The following is a 22,973-nucleotide window of genomic DNA, read 5'->3' on the forward strand; positions in this document are numbered from 1 at the left end:
GAGCTCAGTCAGGGGACTGCTGCAGCCCTGCAACAGAACTTTGCAACAGGAGATGCTAGGGGTTGAGTCTAGCATCTTCTGCATGCAGAGGATGTGTTCTACCACTGAGCCACACGCCATCCCACTTTTTCTTTTTTTCTTTCTTTCTTTCTTTTTCTTTCTTTCTCTTTTTCTTTCTTTCTCTTTTTCTTTCTTTCTTTTGGACCAATGGCCCTAATTAATATTAACCAAATGCTGGACTGGCAGAGTGTAATAGGAAAGTGAAATTCAACACTCCGCAATGCACTTGGCCAAAAGTATCCCCTGTGCAACGACTAGCACGAAGACAGAGCGAGGTTCAAATTAACCTCACTGGTGGTGCCGGTTCCTAGAGAAAGACAGCCAAGGCATAGTGATGGCTCCCAAGAGGAACCTGCTGGACCTTCCAGAGCATTCCAGCACATTTGCTTGATTAGCTTGCTGATCCGATGACCTCCGCTTGCACTCCTAAAGGGCCGTAGCCACTGCGTATCAGCGCCGTGCGAGGGAGTCTTGTCACTAACTCCAGATGGTTCATTTTGTCCACCGTAACAGGCATTTCCCTCTAGAGCCAAAGCGAACTCATCCCCACACGCGTCACTCGGCACTTCTGCTGTGCTCAAGGGCAACCCTGTTAGTCGAAAGCAGGAGGCAGGACAGAGGAAGGAGCCTAATATAAAAAACATGTGTGTATGGGGGTGGGAGGAGGACAGGACACTAAGTCACCTTCACTATGACAAGAACATAAAGTCACCACAAAGGGGGTCTGTGCAGCCTGATCCTACACATTTACTTGGAAGTAAGTTCCATTGAGTTAAGTGGGCTTACTCCAAAAAAGCGTGCATAGGATTTCCACCTCAGCTTAATCCCCACCACCCCGCTAATTTACTCTGGACAAAATCCACAGGAAGGTTCTCCTGCATAAGCTCCACTGAAATGAATGGTTTGAACATAGTGAGAGAGAAAGTATTAGTAGAGTTGGGCCTAACTCTGCATAAATCATTCTATTGCTCCATATTCCCCAAAGATGGAACTGGAGGGTCTAGATTCTCTGAAGGAGCAGGAATACGAATGCATGGCAAATTTGCATTCAACATGCAAGAATTTGTAAACTAGGTTCTGGTTATGGCATCTCTCACCTTGCAGATTTCAATCCCATGTCACCTCCTGCCCCACTCCCTCAGAAGAAGTGCATCTTTAATGTTTTCGTTCTTCATAACTTTGCTTTTTCCCCGTTTCTCAGAATTGCTGCTGTCAGACAGAACACTCTTCATCCTCTGTTTACCGGTTTTGCATTGGTGTGTGTGTGTGTGTGTGTGTGTGTGTGAAATCCCATTTATTTTATAAAAGAATCGACAAAAAATGCACAATTTTGAGATGCAGATACAGTGTTGAAACTGGGCACATTTGCATTTATTTAGTTAATTTGCAAATCTGGTTCTTGTTGTTTTAGATAACATGGAACATTGTGTCAGTTTGGGGTTGGAGAAAGGTAGTACTTGGAGACTATGGCAAGTTTTACACACTTACAGTGCGTGTGTAAAAATATTTATTTATTTATTTATTTATTTATTACAATTCTATACTGTCCGACAGCCAAAGATCTCAAAATAGGGAAGGTATTCGGAGCAGAGAGATGCAGTGTAAAAAAAAAGAAAAAAGACTGTTCTGACTGCAGACATCCTGGCTATAGGGTGGCCATTTATGGATTGTTGAACAAACAGGAAATGATCACCAAAAAAGAGGGCAACAGAGGACATAGATTTACATATAATTTGCATATGTGGATTTATATGTATATATATGCAAATTTAGAATTATTAAAATGTTAATAGAAATACCGTACATCTCAGCATAGTGCAGAATACAGTGACCAGTTGGCCTGTGTACCTGCCTGTTCAGTCCAGGTGATGTTGATGGGCAACAGGTCTTATGGTTCTTTATTTTAAAACTGGAATTGAACAGGACAGTTTTTCAAATAGAGGATGGTCCTCTGGTTGGCTGTGAAAGAGGACACCTGGCCACCCTACAAGGCCCAACTACTTCATCTGCTTTCTAAACGTAGAGCTATAGATGTGCTTTCTGCTTCTTCCCAGCATCCGTCATGGCTAGATACCTGATGGTATTTTTAAATGAAATTGGAAAGAGAAGACTATATTTGTGTTACAGGCCTTCCGCAAAGAATGATCGTGCTGTTGTGGTTGTTCAGATTTCGACACCACCTCTATCTGTAGTGACTTTACAGCATAATGCAAACGTATATGAATAGCTTAAAAATAATGCAGTATGACATTAGATGTAGGTTTTCCCCCCTCTTAGGTGCTGTTAGTTTTAGGAAAAACAATATTAACAGAAAAATGAAAACAAACGGGGGGGGGGAATCTCCTTAAAGGCACAAACTCCATTCTAAAACCTGGAGGTTCAAAACGTCACATTTACCAACAAAATAACAAACAAATGGGAGTGAGACAGAAAACAAGAAAATAGTATACTTTGGAACTAGAAAAGCTACCAAAAACAAAATTCAAGGAAATCTTTCTGGAGAAAGAATAGGATTATACACAAATAGGGCATTTCTACCTCCTGGGAAAAGGACAGAAAGACAAAAAGGTCCTAGCACTGTGAAAATAACAAGCAGCAACACTCCGTTAGATTACACTTTTAAGTAAATAACCAGATCAGGGATGGTTGCCATGGGACAGAACCAGCCCCCAAAGCAATTGTATCTAACCCCCACTGCCACTATCAAATTGTTAGCCAAGGTGTAATATAAAGCTGCACCTATACGGAAGAGAAAAATGTTTTCAAGGTGTAAGAGATATTCCACACTTTAATGTTACACCTCTCTTCTTGGATTCTGTATGCAGTTTGCAAAGATACATATATTGAAATGCCATGTGCCTGAGCTCGTGATGTGCTCCATATCTGAGAAGCTGTTCATGCTAGATGGCACCAGCTTTATTACAGCGCCTGACTACTTGAGAGGGGGGATCAGTTCATACTGCAAAAGACAGCTCATCCACCAACCTAACCAGGCCACTGTCAGAGAATGGAGCCTCCCCACAACTCCCATGAATACAGACGTGGGTCGTTCCTGAACCATGGTATTCAACGTCTTCTCCCTCACACTGCCACTTTAACCAGAAACTCCATTCCTTGTCTTAACCCCATGCCCTGCCTTGGCAATGACCCCTCCAGGGGACAGGACAAACAGCCCAACTGACCCCCAAACCCAGTTTCTCACACTTTCTGAAGTTGGGTTCCCCCTTGCCTCTACCTTGTGAAGGGGCCCTCTCAATGCAACCCATACAACCTGTTCCACCACAGAATGTGTGGAGACTCTCATGCACCGTTTCATGCAGACTTCTGCTTATATTGCTGCATGTGAGGATCTGTGAACTAGGGTACTAGTCCAACTCTGGCATTAGGAGAGGAACAGATGAAAGACCATCTGACACACACACACACCCCAGCAGCTCTCCAGGTAGGGTTCTTTTTCAGGCCTACCTGGAGATGCCAGGGATTGAACCTGGGACCTTTTGCATGCAAAGCAGGTGCTCTACCACTGAGCTATGGCCCTTTCCCTGCTACATGAGGAACTGTAGCTAGAAGAAAGCAGTGGGTCTTCCAGAGCGTCCTTCCCAAATCAGATTGGCATAATGGTCATTTCTACAAGTCCAATGTGAATCAAAGAGGGTCTTCTACCAAGGGACGTTCAACCCACCCAGGTGTTGGCTGAAACAGAAGAAGGGAGGCTTCCCCTGCCTGGGGATCTTAGCCCTCCCTGGAACTTTGCACTTCATTTCCCCCCTACCCCAACACCTCGGGTGGGTGCCATTCTCCAAGGGAAGGCACCTTTCAAATTCAAAACCACTGCCACACCACCAAGCTGCCTGTTCCTGAGTGATCTGGCATTAGTTTCAAACAATGTAAAACAGCATGCATATATCTGCAGAAATTAAGTGTCGCAATATTAGGGCTGGCCCAAGATATTCCAGTCCTCAAGGCAAAGAATCAAAATGGCATTCTCCATCCTGCTAATGGCCATGGAGAACCATCACCGAGGAGCTCTTCTGCACGAGCCTCCTTGGGATGGACAGGAGATCCTCACCTGCACCACTCCCAGTCATTTCAATAGTCTCTATTCTCTTGAGCAGCTTGTTCCCTTAAAAAAAGATTTGCGGTGATAAAACCCCCTTGGCACTGCATGTGTGGGACACTCCTGTGGCCTTACTGACTCCCGGTCAGCACTTTAGATACCCCAAAGGAGAGCTAAGTCAAAACTACTCGTAGGAGGGTTTTTTGTGAACATTTTTTGCTGTGACCAAAAAAATGCCTTCCCTTTTTGGCAATTTTTGGGCACGCCTTGCAATCAAAACAAAGGTATGTTGACTTACTCCTTGATATTGCCCTCAGTCACCCCCAGTGACCTCATCACATAGGTGAATTTAATTGGCCACACAGCACTGTGACATCATCTCATCTACCGCATACTAGCTGGGATCATCTGTGTGTCTAATCAATGGAGGAGGATGAAGCTACACTAAGGGTGGGTAGGAAACGGTCACTGAAGGAACAGCTGCCAGGAGAAACAAGTGAATCAGAGGGGTCCTTTTAAGGGAAATTTTCATCCCCATTGAAATTGCAGGTTTCTATGCAAAAAACAAAGAACAGTCAGCACAGTTCTGTTGCAAAGGCTTGCTTTCAATATGGCCTCCGATACAGCTGTGCTTGTAACCCCAAGCCTACCTACACACCATTCTGAACATTCCCTAACGGGGATATAGCTGGGGTAGGGGAAAGAACAAGAAACAGGAAGCTCTAGAAGACACAAACAGAAGGAAACACCAAGGAACCAAAGGCACAGCATCCACTATGGCAGAAGGAGCCCAACTGTATATGAGCCAGCAAGGCAAAGTCTGTGCAAGTTCAGGGCCAGCAAAAAAAGAAGACGTCCCAATTCTGGCACCGGCTGATCATTTGAAGACAGACTGGAATGTGGGGCACTCAGGACTCTTCATTTTCTTCATGAACTTTTTGAATTCTTTGTTTTTCTTATCCCACTTGTGGATGGCTGTCAGCAGATACTGGGTCTTCACCTTGCGCCCCATGATGAGAAACTGGTTGCTGAGGTTGTCCAGCTGGTGGCATGGACAGTCTGCTCCATTCTTCAAGTACAGCACCAACTTCTTGAGATCTTTCTTCTTGATGGTGCCCAGCTTCAAGGGCTTCTTCTTCTTTGGGATGATCTTCTTGTCTCCATTTTCTTTTTTCACCTCTTTTATTTTCATCTTTAAAGCTGGAAATCAGAAGAAATTCAAATAGGACAGCCACATTAGTCTCTTGAAGAAAGACAACAGAGGAAGCAAAGACTCCTGCAGCCAAGATGGTGAAAAAACAATTGTTTAAAACAAAACAGAACCATATATTAATCACCTCTTAAAATCACCTGCTTTAAAACAAAATCTGAATTTAATATGACTGAGCCTGTTCAAATCTGCATTCATCATCTCTTAAAACTGAATTAATTATCTGCTATCAAACACATAGATTCCAGACGTGGGTGATATAGCAGCATCCAATTTGTTTGCAGCTTGAAATGGAATAGCAACTCTGCTTCCAGACTTCTGGAATCCAAACGACATTTTGTAGCTGGGCAAACAGCCCCAAATGTTGTGTGTGTGCGATTTTTGTAGGGCATGGGGGCCATAACTGACCCAAAAATGCACTAGTGGACAGCCACACAATAAGTCAACTACACCTGGGGAGATTGTGCAGCAAGAACTTCCACTGTGTTTAAAACACACACACACACACACACACACACACACAGCTAGGAATGCCTGAGCTCAGAGGGGCAGGGGGAAATGAAGGGGCGAAATATGGGTGGAAGATGAAAAGTGAGCGACCAAAGTGTACCTATGTCACAGTAAACGCACAGGGAAGCAACCATCATTAAAGTCTGTGATTTAATGTAGAGAGTACAGACCAGAGGCAAAAAGATCTAACTTTTGAGTTCCAGCATTAGTAATATAACACAATGGGTAATTTCACACATAGTGAATATTTTCATAAATATACAGATGTAATGTATATTTATGAAAATGTAAATTAATGTAAATTAACTTCCCATTTCATGGGGAAATACAATCCTGCCTAGCTCTTGTTTCTGGGTACTTGGGTTCAAGCAAGTAGTCTTATATATTGTTCTTACATCTGTACAGGGAACCAAACAGCAATCCATAAATTTCACAAACTAGCCTACCCTGCAGTGAAAAAGCCCTGCGCGCTACATGATCAGAAGTTTTAAATTCTGCTCCTGGGCAGTATAAATGTTCTTTTTAGTAACAAACCAGTTTTTGGTTTGAGAGGGTTTTACCCTTAAAGGTGGCCTAACAATAATTTTAAATAAATAAATAAATAAATAAGTTTATGTAGCAACCCTGTGCACATTGACCAGGGTGTTTGCCCTACTGACCATAGTGGGACTTACTTCTGAGTACACATGTCTAGGACTGTGCTGTTAATGGTTATAAACAGCCAATTAGTGTGCTCTCTTGTTCAAAGAATTTGTGAATTACAAAATTGTAAGCATGATTATTTTTTGATTAATAGTATTTGTATATTGCTTCTAATTTGAAACAAGTGATTATTAGTGTGCTCACAAATCACAAATTATTATTAGTAATTATTAGTGTGCTCACAAATCTGATTATTAGTGTGCTCACAAATCACAAATCAGTGATTACTAGTGTGCTGTTATGTTCAAATAATATATGAATTACAAAATTGTAAACACGATTATTATTATTTGATTAACAATATTTGTATATTGCTTCTCATTTGAAACAAATCAGTGATTTCAATTGGCCTTTTTTGATTATGTAAATCACCCTAAACTTTATCTATAAATTGTGAAACAAAATGGGAGTGATTTATTGATTACTAGAACCAATTTACTGGGTTATAGCACAACTCTATTAATCTCTTCCAATTCCCTATTAAATGGTTTTATGTGATACAAACCATAGTATTTGCCTCTCTTTCTTGCTCTGGTGTATCAGAATCTTGAATATATAAGAGAAAGCATAAGACTACTTGCTTTGTTTTGATATTATATTCAATAATATTATACTTTGATATTTTGATATTATATTTAATGTTGTTTAATATTATATTTAATAATGATATTATATTTAATGATTTAAATGATCATTAAATCATGGAGGGAGCAATCCTATGGCCGCTAGTCAGCGGCTAGATGGCTATAGGATATCTTGTTTTCCGGGAACTGACCTTCCCCTTCTTCCATGCTGCAGGCAGCGCGGAGATGCCTTGTGCTCTGCGCTCGCAAGAGGAGCACGGAGCGGCCAAAACGTTTCAGGGCAGGGAGGGCGGAAATGCCAGTAGGACACATCCAATGTGCCGTACAGCAGCCTCCTCCCCCACTCCGCCTTCCTGTGGCTGGACAGCCTAAAGCAGCTGTCTAGCCCAAAATGCAGGGCAGGAGGAGCATGGAGGGAATGATCCCCTCTGTGCTTCTCCTGCCCTGCATTGGATAGGCGGTCACCTCCGAGTTCGGAGGTGGCCACCTATCTGCATAGGATTGCACCCTTAATGTTTTATCATGACGATGATAAACATTTTTAACTATTTATATATGGATATATATCCAGCTTTTCTGCCATGAGGCACCCAAGACCACTAACAAAAGCAATTAAAAAACAGTCAAGAACAATATAATGCATTAAAAATTTAATTTTAAAATTAAAAAATTAGTTAATTTGGTTTTATTGGCACCCTATTTTTAAGGAATAATTTTAGTATCACGTTTCATTCTTCTTTTTCTTTTGTTCATTTTATCTCTTGTTGTTCACCACTCCGGAAGCAATATACAGCAATATACAAATGTTGTAAATAAATAAATAAATAAATCGACCAATTAAAATGCAATAGTAAAAGTGGAACAGAAGCAGCAGAAAACAATCCAACAGTTTAAAGGCCATGTATTTAAATGCCAAGATTTGAAGCCTGCTGAAATCAAAAGGCCCTCAACCGGCGGCAAAGACAGAACACGCTGCAAGCTAGGCAGATCTTCTGGCAGGGAGTTCCACAAAGAAGCCTCTCCCATGTTCCTGCCAAGCGTACATCAAAGACATGCAGGAGGGTCTCTCCAGATGACCCTGCCAGTTGCCAGCCCCCGACCTTTGCTCCTATGGCGCTACCCTCCTCAGCTGCCCAAAGCTCTCCTGCTTTCTTAAAAGACTCCACCCATTCTCTTTTACTGCTTTTTGACCCTGGAATTGTCCCACTGCTCATCTCATGCCCGATTTCTATTTACACTCGCTATCGCTGCTTGCTATGTGTGAACAGGAAATTTGCACAAATTGAGCAGTGAGCAACCTGGAGATTCGTGCAAGTTTCCCCAAATCTGCGCAGATCTCCTCCATAGGCTAAAGCGGGGCTCATTCAGCCTACTCAGGAAATTTGCACAAATTGGGAAATTTGCAAAAATCAAACTGGGAATTGAGAACAAGACAAATGAAGCACGTCTTCGACAATTTGCGAATATTTTTGGCAAGCATGAGCGTGCACTCATGTTCTGAGCTTCAAATGGGGCATGGTCGAATGTTTTGCGAACAAAAACGAAATTCTCATACATCCCTAGCAACGTGTTCTCAGAACATTGCAGAAGTGCAGCTAGGGTTAAACCTTGGGGCCAAAGTCAAACAAGCCTGTCACCAGGCCAAGGTTAAGGTTTTGGTGATAGTGTACAAAACCCTAAACAACTTGGGACCAGGATTCCTGAGAGAGTGCCTTCTCCCCTACCAACCTGCCTGGTCACTGAGATCATCACAGGGCATGCTCCTGGTGGTTCCACATGGACTATGGCTCAATTGGAGTTCAGCCAGAGAAGAGCCTTCAGTGTGGTGGCCCCCTTCCTATGGAATTAACTGCCTTCAGAGGTCATGCAGGAGCCAACATTGCATTGCTTCCAGCACCTCCTGAAGACACTGTCATTTCGGGAGGCCCTCCTTGAGCAACCAGCCACAATTGATCAAAACCTGATTGTCAGACCTCTGTTCTTTTTTCTTTTTAACATGGAGTTCTTATTCTTTTATCCTGTCTGCTGTTCATCGCTCTGAATTCTTTCAATGTGGAGCAGTATACAAATATTGTAAATACATACATACATACATACATAAGCTAGCTAGCTAGCTAGCTCCTGGGCTGGAAGGGAATGCCAGAGTCCACCAGAGCTGACACAACTCACTACAGCATCCTTTCTTTCTTAGTTCTAAAACATTTTATAGTCAGGGACAGCAAGGTGAACATAAACATGGTTATAGATGCTCATCTTATTATTTTTACTTTCAAATATATTATTCTTTTCTACCACAAAATGATGCTTATTCCCAAGTAAATTTGTTCAGCATCAGGGCAGCAAAAACAAACTCCATTATATCCCTGTAATCTTGTAGGTGGTGCTGTGATGCGCAACTACAGATAGAATAATAGAATAGTAGGGTTGGAAGGGGCCTATAAGACCATCGAGTCCACCCCCCTGCTCAGTGCAGGAATCCAAGTCAGAGCATCCCTGACAGATGGCTGTCCAGCTTCATCTTGAATGCCTCCAGTGTGGGACAGCCCACCACCTCCCTAGGGAATTGGTTCCGTTGTCGTATTGCTCTAACAGTCAGCACGTTTTTCCTGATGTTCAGCTGGAATCTGGCTTCCTGTACCTTGAGCCCATTACTCCGTGTCCTGCATTCTGGAATGATCAAGAAGAGATCCCAGCCTTCCTCTCTGTGACAACCTTTCAAGGACTTGAAGAATGCCTGATTAAAGGCAGCCACCAATGTGATCATATCACTCCAGTCCTGAAGGAGTTGCACAGGTTACCAGTTGTTTTCTGGGCCAAATTCAAGGTGTTTGTTTTGACCTTTAAAACCCTATATGGTTCTGGTCCAGCCTATCTCAAGGAGCACCTTCAGCAACACCAGAGAGGCCACTCAACAAGATCAGCCTCGGATGGCCTTCTCTCTGTCCCATCAGCCAGGACAGCTAGGCTGGTGAGGACGAGGGAGAGGGCCTTCTCTGTGGTGGCCCCCACTCTGTGGAACTCCCTCTCTAGGGAACTCCACCATGCTCCCTCTTTAATGAGCTTCCGCCACGCATTAAAAACATGGTTGTTCAGGCAGGCATTTGGGGTGGGTTAGGGTATTTTTAGAAATACAATGTTTTAATGTGGAATTTTATTGTTTTAAACTTTTGTATTATTGTACATCGTCCAGAGCAGCCGGGTGACTGGCCAGATGAGCGATTAAGAAATTTAATAAATAAAATAAAATAAATTTAATAAATAAATAGAGAGTGCTATCCTATCTCCCCTCAGTCTTCTCTTCTCAAGGCTAAACATGCCCACTTCTTTCAGTCTCTCCTCACAGGGCTTTGTTTCCAGTCCCCTGATCATCTTCATTGCCCTCCTCTGAACTCTCTCCAGTTTGTCTGCGTCCTTCTTAAAATGTGGTGCCCAGAACTGGACACAGTACTCCAGATGAGGCCTAAGCAGTGCTGAGTAGAGGGGAACTAGTAATTCACGTGATTTGGAAGCTATACTTCTATTAATGCATCCCAAAATAGCATTTGCCTTTTTTGCAGCTACATCACATTGTTGGCTCATATTCCACTTGTGATCTACAGCAACTCCAAGATCTTTCTCACTTGTAGTATTATTGAGTCAGGTATCCCCCATCTTGTAAATGTGCATTTGGTTTCTTTTTCCTAGGTGCAGAACTTGGCATTTATCCCTATTAAATTTCATTCTGTTGTTTTCAGCCCAGCACTCCAGCCTATCAAGATCACTTTGAATTTTGTTGCTGTCTTCCAGGGTATTAGCTATCTCACCCAATTTTGTGTCACTGGCAAATCTGATAAGCATTCCCTGCACCTCTTCATCCACGTTATTAATATTCAGAGTATTTCTTTTTTAAATCAGGGCTGGCAAGCAGTTTTTTCTCTCTTTTTTTTTGCTCTAATGTATCAGGAATGTAGTATCAGTTGTAAAGCATGGAATGGTGGGTGGGGAAGAAAAATGTTACGTGTGTGTGTTCACGACTGAAACATGGCCATCTAATGGGTGACCCCATATCACCATTACATCCAGGATCTAAACTTACCTCACTGCACCTCTAAACACCTGCATGATGCTCACCCATCTTGCTGTCCTTTCAATTTTCTCCTAAAAACCCACCATTTCCATGAAGGCTTTGGCTTAACTCCATGGTCCCTAACCCCTTAAATAAATGGAACTGAGTATGTGTAACAGCACATGTCCAAACTGTTTCCCAGTTCCCCTTGTTTCTGTCCCCTCCCCTCCCCTCCCTTCCCTTTCTCATCTCCTTTCCATTGAAATTTAAGCTATAAGCTCCTCGGGGCAGGGAACCTGTCTTTGGTTTTGCTTACTATACCATGTAAAGTGCCAGGTACACCAATGGGGCTACATAAATAAAGAAATGTTCTCAGGAAAAGAAAAAGCAACAGGGAGTCATGCTTCAAGCCTCACACACCGGCGGGCCGAAACGTTCTGCCAAAAGAAGTGAGGGCTGATGGGCCATATGTGCTTGATCAAAACAAGGAGCCAAGTAATGGAGAAAGGGCTCTTTTAATGCGCAACACATTGTCATCATTGTTACCCTATAAACTGAATTCCACCCCACAATTGCCACAAAGGAACATTAACTGTGGACTGAAGCTGCAATCAATAACTGAAACAAAGTACTCAGCCCAAAAGAGAGACTATTTTTCCATTTAAGTCGCATCACATTCACTTTCCTACTCTAGGGGGATGGTGTGGACAGTGGAAAACTGTTCCAAACACCTTTGTCCATGGAGTGGCACAGGTGGGTAGAAGAAAGACACTGCTTCCCATTCCTAGGAAGGCAGGACGACATCGGCCAGGGCTGTTACCAAGACAGCCCCTGTCGCTTAGCTGCAAACAAAGCCCTGGGAAACGTGAATGACAAATGAGCCGGTGCAGTGCAGTGGTGAGAGTGATGGACTGGGAGCCGGGAAATCCAGGTTCTAGTCCCCACTCCGCCATGAAGCTCACTGGGTGACTTTGGGCCAGGCACAGACTCTCACCCCAACGTACCTCACAGGGTTGTTGTTGTGAGGATAAAACGGAGAGGAGGAGGATAATGTGAGCTGCCTTGGGTTCCTTGCAAGAGGAAAAAAGGCAGGGTATAAATGCAATCAATCAATCAATCAGTAAGTAAGTAAGGGTCTTGTAGCACTTTAAGACTAACAAATGTATAATTCCATAAGCTTTTGTGGGCCAAAATCTTGGGATGGCGGAGAATTCCACCACGGATTTCAGTGAGGCCAAATGCACTGGCATTCAGCCCCGCGAAACCCGTGGCAGAACGGCCTCCCACCCCCCGCCACCTTGCGGAATAGCCCCGCAATAAAACTTACCTGGGGCTCCGCCGGCAGCGGCTCCCGCTGGTCTTTCGACCAGCTGCCGTGGCCACCATTTGCATCCTGCTCTTTGCCGTGACAGGCTACGTGGGTATTTACGTAGCCTATCACGGCAAGCAAAACAAAAACAAAAACCAGCGTACGCAAATGGCAGCAGCTACGGCGGCCGCCATTTGCGTTCCCTTTTTTTCGCTGTTTTAGCCTTTGAAAATATTTACGTAAGCTATTATGGCGAATAAAAGGGGAACGCAAAAGCGTAGTGGGCGCTATTTGCGTTCCTTTTTTTCTCTCGCCGTAATAGCTTAAGTAAATATTTACGTAGGCTAAAGCGGCAGGGGGGAAAAGGAACACAAATGGCGCCCACTATGCTATTTGTGTTCCCCTTTTTTTCGCCATAATAGCTTACGTAAATATTTACATAGGCTAAAACAGCGAAAAAAAGGGAACGCAAATGGTGGCCACCGTAGCCGCCGCCATTTGCATACGTGGTTTTTGTTTGTTTGTTTTTTGCTTGCCGGATGTCCGGCTGCGGGCAGCCCCGGCCGGCGGCTCCATGGAATCTCCGCAGAGCGGAGCTGGCCGGATTAGGATTTCGGGGGGAGGTGCGGAGCGCCTCCCTCCCACCGCGAATCACCCCGTCAAAAAGGTAAGTGACTTTCGTACATCCCTACCAAAATCTCACTTTGTCAGAACTTTGGGAACATCATTCACAGGTCACATTCCCCGGGGTCGCAAGGAACTAAAATAACATAGAAAAGGTCAGTGGTCCCACATCTCGGCTTGGGGTCTGTTTTGTACTCCCAATCATGTGCATTCTGCAGGCCTCCAGCCATGATTTACACCCATGGTTGCCCTTCAGAAACAACACCATCTATATATTAGTAAACTCAGCACTGGATCATATTTTAAGCCACTTACTGTCAGAGTTGGATCTGAGCCCAGAGAGCCCCAAAGCAGTTCTGATTCTGAGGAAGAGATAGAAACCGCAGGAGAGGAACCCGCGTGCTGTTCAGAGGAGCAGCCAGGGGGAGAGCCCCCCCGGTACACATTCCTGAGAGTGATAGTGACCCTGGCAGGGAGAGGGAGGCGCAACAGTGGTTTCTGGACACTAGGCGCCGGCGCAGCGTCAAGTGGGAGATGGCGGGCGCTGAGAGGAGGCGCTCAGCCCACTTGGCGCGACGGCAACAGCGGCACCCCGATGCCCCACGGGAAAAGGGTGGACTCTCTCCTCCTAGCCCATAAGTACAGAGGTTTCCCGCCTTCCCCTCCAAATGGAGATCAACTGATTCCTAAGGTTAGAACCCCCGAGTAGGCAGCTCTCTTAAGTCTCACTCGCAGGATCAAGCAATTAGCATCTGTAAGCATCATTAGGTTGAATGGGAATAAAGCCTTGGAAAAGAGCCCTATTGTCTGCATGTTGATTCTGGCTACCTGAGGATTCAGAAGGCGGCAGGGGCGACCTCCCGACACTTACTAGGGTTACAGAGAGATGGAGAGGAAAGGGGTGGCTTTGACAATGTATTCCAAAAATCAAATACAGAACAACAACACCCTGAGGGAAATATAGGCGGCAGACTTTTGACATCCATAGCCATTGGCTCAGAGAGCTCTGGCTTCAGTTGACTGAAGTGAGCCCTCTCTAGCCATTGGCTTGGGTGCTGAGGTGTTATGGAATCTCAAGAAACACTCCAACTGATCCAAACATTCCAGCTGCTCAAGATCTCACTAATCCTTTGAATGTTTATATATTCTACACTGAGGATGTACAGGTCTGCCTAGGGCTAGCAAGGCAGGACTTCCTCTTCGCCCAGCCCATAGCTCCTGCACTCCCAGGCCTGCCCTCTTTCTTTCTTTCTTTCTTTCTTACTTACTTACTTACAACATTTCTATACCACTCCACATCTAAACAGATCTTGGAGTGGTGAACAACATGAGATAAAATCAACAAAAGATAAAATGAATGAACCATGATATTAACATTATTCTTTAAAACACAGAGTGCCAATAAAACCGAGGCTGGTTAACCAAGGAAGGCTTCCTGGAAAAGAGCTGTTCTCAGGAGGCTCCAAAAACAACCCAGCATTGGCACCTGCCTGACCTCCAGAGGCAGGGAGGTCCACAGGATGGGAGCCACCACACTGAAGGCTCTTCTCTGGGTGGACTCCATTTGGGCCACAGATCCATGTGGAACCACCAGGAGCATGCCCTGTGATGACCTCAGTGATCAGGTAAGTTGGTAAGGGAGAAGGCGCTCTCTCAGGTATCCTGGTCCCAAGTTGTTTAGGGCTTTGTACACTAGTATCAAAACATTAAACCTTTCTTGCTTCCTTGGGCCTTATTCTCCATTTTCAATAAATCACCTGATTTATGTTGAAAAATTATAGCCTCAAACTCGGTGTTTCGGGTGCCGAAATGGCATCCGAGATGGAAAGCAAGATGTGGGAAGGGGAGAGAAAGAGAGACTGAAAGAGTTGCGGGGGGGAGAACTCAACTATCTTTTAAATTCTTTTTTAAAGCGGCTTGCTGTCACTTCTTCCAGTGGTGGCTGCCAGTGGCTATTATTCACTCCCTGATCAAAAATGCCAACAGGAAGCCTGTCATGAGGAACTCTGCATGATGTGATGGCAAACTGTTTTTTTTTTTTTAAGAAATAAATGTTTAATGGTAAGCCCCTTGCTGATATGCTTTGGTACCTTTGTCCCTTCCCTAATCGACCAAAATGGCCCCATTTGGCCACCCACAAATGGAAATGCACATTTTGGGGATCGGGGGGGGGGGTGGTACAGCCCTACTGACCGCTGAACTTGACTTTCCCTTAAGCACAGCACATGCAGGCCCACCAGAGAGCCTGATCTGAACCACCACTTTGAATTCTGCCCAGATACAGGCCAATATCCGGTGAAGCTGTTGTAAAAGCCTGGTGGCTCGGATTTCAGTGGGACGGTGAATCCATTCCGGGTTTCAGCCAGAACTCTGAAGGAGCTATGTGGAAGCACCTTGGAGAGCTCCTTTAGAGTTCCGAATGAAACCCGGAGCAGATTCACCGCCCCACTGACATCGGAGCCACCAGCCTCCACCGACATGCTCCCTGTAACTGGTCCCAGTCAACAGTCTGGGTGCAGCAGCATCTTGGACCAGCTGAAATTTCCGGACAGTTTTCAAAGGCAGCCCCACAGAGTTTGTCCCTTCCATCTGCTCCCGAGGTAGAAAAGTGCAGACAGGCACTGCCCTGGCCTGGCCCGGCCCTTGGACCTGCCGCAGCAAGGACCACATTGTCACTGTTAATCATTCTGGCATCCATGGAGCCCATCGCGCCAACCGTCAGAGGAGGAGGATGGCTTGGAACTCTCCAGTCTCTTCTGGAAAGATGCCTTCACCCCTCACCCCACCCCACGAAGCACAAGGGACAGAGCGGAGCTTAAACATAGCCACTTATCAGCACAGATTGCATCTTGGCTTCTGGCCTTCAGCAGAGCTGCCAAAGCAAACATCTCCCCTTCGCTGGAACCCCAACTTTCCCATCAGCTTGATACACTCTCAGGCATCTTATCCCAGGTGGAGTCCCAAGAGCAGAAATGATGGAGAAGCTGGAATCCCATCCAGTTCCATGGGCTTTAATCCAACATGCTTGACGCCGATCTCCAGCCGTCCCCTCCCATCCCAGTCATTATTCACCCAGAAGAGAGTTCAGCAAAATGCTAATTTACAGCACCACCAAATAATGTACAGGAAATTCTCAGCTGGATGCAGTGGGAGAAAGAGAAAGTGTGTGTGTAAACACATGCAAACATGAGCGGTTAAGCTACAGGCAGCAGAGAATCGGGTCGGGGGGAAAGCAAACAGGGCTGATCCAAGCCATTGTGATGCCTAAGACAAAGAGCAATGCCTGCTATGGTCCCAGGTGTCACGCCACCACTGAAGTCAACTTCAGAGGAGAAGCCAGAACCATCAGTGCCAGTTGGCCCCTCATGAGACCCTGGCACTGGCCAAGATGGTCTGGGACCCTCAGGAGTGATGCCTTTGGACAGGGCCTATCGGTGGGGGCTGTGTCTAGGATTTTAGAAGGGGTAGAGTAGATAGGGAAGTTAGGACCAAGTATTAATTAATAATAACAACAATAACAACAACATATAACAATAACATGTAACTCTTCTTGAGTGAAATACATTTTTATTTGTTTGTTTTAAACAATTGTTTGTTTTAAACAATGTGTTGTTTGATTTTACGCTACCTTTATTATATCTGTTTCCTGGTTACTTCTCCTGTAGTGGGTTGAGAGAACCAATCGAGCATACTGGGTTTCTCTGGAACCTCGAGCGAGTAAAAGGGCTGAAGCTTGTGGGACAGTGGGTACAGCTGTCCCAAAGTGAAAGCAGGCGTTCCGGGGGGGTGGGGGTCTCAGTGTCTGAGGAAGAGGCCGGGGAAAAGGTGGAACCCAGGCAGGAATGCCACAAGGGGCCATTTGACCCAGGGACTCAAATTCAGACTGGACGTTATCTCGAAATGCAGTTATACAGACAGACACAGAGATGAGCTGACAGGACTGAAAGAAGGGGACGTTCACCGTGCAACTTTAAAATGGACTGTAAGCCAAAGGAATTGCTTCAAGGAGGACTCCAGCTAGGACGTGCTGGTACGCTTCCTAATGTCACCGTTGCATTGAGGGTTTTGCTCAGTCTACCTGCCTCAGCAGCTTCAGGTGAACGGTATTTCAATGTGCTGAAGCAAGTCAAGAATTGTCACCGTTCAGCTCTGGGACAAGGTCTTTTGTTTTGAATGGCCTTGCTATGCTTAACATAAACTGTGACATTATATTATTATATAATGGTCCCAGGGCGTAGCCTGAAGGCACATGAGGCAGCCACTTTGCTGAAGCTTAAGCAGGTCTGGGTCTGGTCAGTGCTTGGAGGGGAGACCACCTGGGAACCACGTGTAGCCACCTTGAGTTCCACGATGGAAGGAAGGTGGGAGATAAATGAAATAAATAAATTATTATTATTTTCATTTCTATACCTTGCATTTCTAGACGTTGCAAGAAAACTAATTTTTCCCAGAATAATTGGCCAATTTGCACAGAGAAAAGCTAGAAAAGCACTTGTTAAATAAAAAGGGAACATTTATTACAAATTATTGCATTGTATGTTTTGTGTGAAAAGTGTTAATTTGTTAAATGCAAACATTTAAAATATACAAGAATATTTGTAACCCCGTTTTGGCATTTCCTCATTTTTTAATATCCCGGGAGCATCCAAAAATGGAACTGGCCCAGGCCTCTCTCGACCTCTGAGAGGGCCTGCCTTTGGATCGGCCTCATGGAGAGGGAGAGAGCTCAGCTTCTGAGGCAGAGGGAGATACTGGGCAGAGGGAGATGCTGGGCCCCAGCCTAGCCCCCAAGAACACAACACCTTAAGATCCATGATAGGGTGGTGGCCAGGGGAAGGAGTGCTCGCTTACTGAAGAGGGCTACTCATGAGCAGCTGAGCACTGGGTGGGGCTCTAGTAGCTCTAGCTATATCAGCTCTCACTGGTAAGTTGGAAGCTGTCCTTCTCCACACCCCAAGGCATGAGGCTGTCATGTGGCCCAGGACAGACTGTGTGGCGCACACAGCACTATCCTCCAGCACCTCACCACTGCTTTTTTGCCAACCCATCCAGAGCCTGCTTGCTGCCCATGCAAAGAAATGCACAAGCGTGTGTACATCACAGGAGCAGAGCAAGGCACGCACACGTGCAATGCCCACTGGAGTGTGTGGCTTAGGCAGGCAGCCCCCTGCTTGCTTGCTCTGTCAAGGGCCTTTCCCAACAGTGCTGTCTCTGGCAAGTGGGGAGAAGGTGACAAGGTCAGGGATGGGCAGAAGGTAGATCTCCAGATGTGTTGGACTTCAACTCCCAGAAGCCCCTGCCAGCATGGCCAATGATCCGGAATGTTGGGAGTTGACGTCCAAAATATCTGGAGATCTGCTTTCTGCCTACACCTGGACTAGGTGAGCTAGCCTGTTCTGATCCATCCATAGGAGGTACCCATGAGGCAAAAGCAGGCAAACTGATAGTGAACCAAGTCCCTCCATCCAGTCTACTGCTCCTAAGCTAGACACACACACACCTTGCTTGGAGTGTGGTTCCTTAAAAAGCCAACCAAGGCTCGAAGGTGGGCACTTCTTGTTCTTTTTGTGGCCTCCTGCCAGGTATGCTCCCTGTGCCGTTGTCCAGGCATGGTGGTGCAGGGGGACATGACACCTCAGGTGAACTGTGCACAGGGGGAGGGATCTGCAGGGGTCCCAGCATAGGTCATGCATGCTCCTGACCTCTAGCCTCAGGTTCTGTATCAGGAGCCTAGGCCATGGTACAGTAGACCTAGACTGCGCTAGCTCATTCTCCTCTGACTCTGAGCTCAATTCTGGGTCAGTGACACCCCAGCCCAGCAGCAGGCAAGCATGGTGGATGGAAATCGCCATGGGGTTCAGAGGAGAATGACCAAGATCTCACAGGGAACAGCTGGGGAATACTGCTGCCATCCGCCAGCATCCACTGCCTGAAATGAAGGAAATGTGTGGGAAGGATCACACTTATGGCACCCCCAGTCCAGGCTCCAATGCTTGCCTAGTCCTTCCAATGTGATCCCACAACTCCTAGGTACCATTAGGCTGATCTGGCCCACTTCAGGTGACAGATACAAACTGTCAATTACCCAGTTCATTATATTTTCAATCAGCCCAGTGGGGCACCATTTCGATCTGCTCTCTCAGGCCCTGAAATGACTTGGGCTGTGTCCAACTCTTACAGCTCTGGGTCTGAAGTGAGACCTCAGAGCATAGGGGAGGCAAGCACACACGACTCCCATAACATACAAATGAGACCTAATGGCCAGGATTGTGAGGGATGGGGGAGAAATTAGTTGGGTTCACATTTTTATGGGAACTTGCCTAATTTCACACTTTTGAACGAATACACGAACCAAAACCCAGTTATCCATCTAATGTTTGCTCTCCTCCAATTTCTGCATTGGAATTCTCCAATACAAAAATGTGTATAAAACTGGGCATACTGTGGCAGATTCCCACAAAAATGTATATATTCATGAAAATAATGTTCCAAAGTGCATTATATTAGGAAACTTTCTGGCAAAACTGCATACAAAAACACATGTATTAGGAGAAATGTGCACAAAAATCCATATGAATCTTCATGCAAACTGTTAATTTGTTTTTAGTTCTCAATATTTGGGGTGAACTAAAAAAATGACTGGCCCTTTTAGGCAGCCATTCCTTCAGTTCTGAAGCACATGACTCACATTTCTCTCCCTGCCATTCCATGCTTCACAACTGCCTCTACAAAAACACACCATTGTTTGCCAAGAGAAAAGGATATTTTGCAAAGTAAAAACAATGAAATGAGCATCTGTAACTATGTACATGCCCAGCTGGGAGCGTGCTGCAGTGACCACATTTCCACTAAGCCTGTTTGCAACCACCCCATCACCTACTACTGATTGCATGGTCATTCAGGGGTGGAGGGAGGGGGGAAACCCTGGGTTATGCATAGGGATGTACAAATTCTGTTAAATCCGTTCCATCTGGGTTTTGTGGATTATCAAGTGTCATTTGTTCTATCTTCCATTCATTGACTGAATCGGGGGGGGGGGTGCTACCAGAATTTTGTTCTACTTGCACTAATTCACAACAGAGCAAGTGTGCATGCTAATGCACATTTGCACACTTGCGTATTAGTGCTAATACAAATTGGTGCAACTCCACTCCAAAAGTGAAAAACAGCCCTCAAGTCCGTGTAATCCATGTGCCTTGGAAAAAGCCGTCCATTATGGAACCTGCAGGTCAGATTCATAGAATCTAAACTCATTTGAATCCGTTGCAGATTTCTCTGACATCCCTAGCTGTGGGGGCTCTGGACTTCAGCCCTGAGATCCGGCTTTAAGTGCACCACCCAGCATGTGCTCTACCACTGAGAAATGGGCCCCCTTTCTTTGGAGATAGACAGGAGACCCTCTGCCTGACCCATGCGAATGGAAGGAGCAAGGGTAGGAAAACAGAAAGTTCTCTTCGGGCAAACCTCACTATTCCTTCTCCAAAGAAGGAAAACTGCCAGAAGATCCATTAGATCTGTAAGACTAGAAAGCTTCAGGCAACAACCTGCCAGTCAGAGAGGTAAGAAAACAAAACAGCACATTGATTTTATTTCAGTTTCCACTGCCATTCGAGAAGGGATCCCGCGAACGCCAGCTGAATGGCAGAAACAAAATGAAAAGGGTATCATCTCTCCAAAGAAGGCCATGGGGGAAGGAATTAGCACTGAAAAACTGCAGGAATGGACTGAACAAGTGAGGTGTGAGAAATGCAGAGCATTCTCGTGCTGCAGATGGGGTTTCTGCAGGGTTGGGCCTACCATTAAGGGAAGTGCAGTGGCCACTTCAGATAGCAGATGCTGGGGGGCAGGGAAGGGGACAGCAATACCAGCAACCCCTTCCTTGGCCCATAGTCCAACGTTCCTCCAACCACCCAGCCACATGGAGGATCAGGCTGCACAACTAATTCCTCATGGATGAATGCAGCAAAGAAGGAGGGCAAAGCGCACATCAACTAGGGATGGACGCGCCCCCCCCCCATCCGGGTTCTCTGGTCACCCAGCCCCTGTCCCTGCTCGCATGTCCCCGGACCAGTGCTTGAGCCCCACACCGGCTCACCGAGCTGCCTGCACTTCCTCAGGCCCCATCCGTCTCCGCCGTGATTGCATGTTTTTAAAGACATGGTGATTGCAATACTGTGCACATAGACTTATACGCAAAATGGCACCATGAATCTTGCATATATGGGTGATTTACGGTGCCATTTTATGTGTAAGTCTATGTGCAAAAAATGTGCACATAGACTTATATGCAAAATGGCACTATAAATCACCCATATACACAAGATCCACAGCGCCATTTTGTGTATAAGTCTATGTGCATAGTACTGCGATAGCCATGTTTTTTCAAAACATAGCAATTGCAGCAGAGGCGGATGGGGTCCAGGTAAGTTGCGGGCGGTCAGCAAGTACAGGAGGGGGTCGAGCGGGGGCAGGGACTCAGTGGGAGTGGCTTGGGGAGCACAGGCACAGGCAGTCTTCTAGAATCCCGGACTGGGATAGGCACCATGTTATCCCTAGCATCAACCTATAGGACATACTGTACCTAAACACAAATATTTATCTGTGGCTGCATCTTTAGGTTTTGCTAGTATGCCCACCAGGAAGGAGCCAGGATAAGAGACGGGAACTGTTCAGGGATGGCCCTTTATTTATCCCTTCCCCTGGGAGATACGATTTTGTTTTTTTGGAGAGTCCTAAGAATGTTTTTATTTCAGACTGATTTTAATTGAAAGGGCAAATTATATTTGTATCTGTTCTTAGCGGCCCTGTTTTTAGGTCTTGGCTGGCAGCACCCAGTGGAAATTGCGACTGAAACAAACTTGAGCCACCCAAGAGCATGGACACTCTTTAGCTCAGCTCATGTATTTTTCAATGAGGTTAGGACAGGAGAACTTTCCAACGGGCTGTGCCTCATGTAAATTAGTCGGAGGGAAAGTGCCTTTTGGGCTCCCACCACAGACACCAAAATGTCCCAAGCTGGTCCTGACAGAATTTTCTCCTTCCATTTCTACATATGAGCCAAGAAGCTCAGAGCAGCTGAAATGAAAACAGAAAATATAAGGACAAATGTCTAGGACTACAAATGAGATGGATGAATCTGTCTGTTTTGTTTTCTTCTGCATGCAAATTTTCATAAATTCAAGTTCTTTCTCTCCCAAAGATGAAGAACTTCGTGAATGTTAGTTAATACTTATCAAAAATGAACTGAAGGGAAATTCTCACCCACCTGCACAAATTCAAGAAGTACAGCTATTCCCAGCATGGAGAGGAACCCAGAGCAAGGCATAAGGCAAGGTGAAGCCCTTGCTCAGGCAACGGAGCGGGGCCAGCACAGGAGAGCGGCAAATTGCGTATGCATTCCCAACTTTTGAAAGTGATTTTACTGTCTGCAAAGGGATGTATGCTTTAGCATACCTCCCTCTCACCCCCAGTGATAAAATGTTGTGGTGTATCATGATAATCTTGCATCACAATAAAATACATTACCTACCAATAGTGCAGTCCTATGCATGTCTAAAAGGTAAAAAGGTAAAGGTGTCCCCAACCAGTCGTGTCCGACTCTAGGGTGTGGTGCTCATCTCCATTTCTAAGCCGAGGAGCCAGCGCTGTCCGAAGACGCTTCTGTGGTCATGTGGCCTGCATGACTGAACACCGAGGTGCACGGAACGCTGTTACCTTTCCCGCTGAGGCGGTACCTATTTATCTACTTGCAATTTCTTGCTTTCGAACTGCTAGGTTGGCAGGAGCTGGGACTGAAGACGGGAGCTCACTCCGTCATGCAGCACTCGGGTCTCGAACTGCTGTCCTGCCGACCTTCCGGTCTGCAATTCAGC

The 22,973-nt window shown here is 45.6% G+C and overlaps 1 protein-coding gene across 1 annotated transcript in view; it reads right to left on the reverse strand.

Moving 5' to 3' along the window:
- Positions 1 to 201: 201 nt before the first annotated feature.
- The window catches only part of SFRP1 (secreted frizzled related protein 1), a 70,300-nt gene continuing 47,528 nt past the window's right edge, over positions 202 to 22,973 (reverse strand). The window contains exon 3 of the mRNA XM_084804075.1: positions 202 to 5,317. Coding sequence (XP_084660201.1) covers positions 4,995 to 5,317 — 323 coding nt within the window. The 3' untranslated portion in view covers positions 202 to 4,994. The remainder of the gene's footprint in view (positions 5,318 to 22,973) is intronic.

This window comes from Heloderma suspectum, chromosome 6 (assembly GCF_057233095.1).
Source record: "Heloderma suspectum isolate Gila_16-S chromosome 6, 16-S_ref, whole genome shotgun sequence".
Classification (NCBI taxonomy): domain Eukaryota; kingdom Metazoa; phylum Chordata; class Lepidosauria; order Squamata; family Helodermatidae; genus Heloderma; species Heloderma suspectum.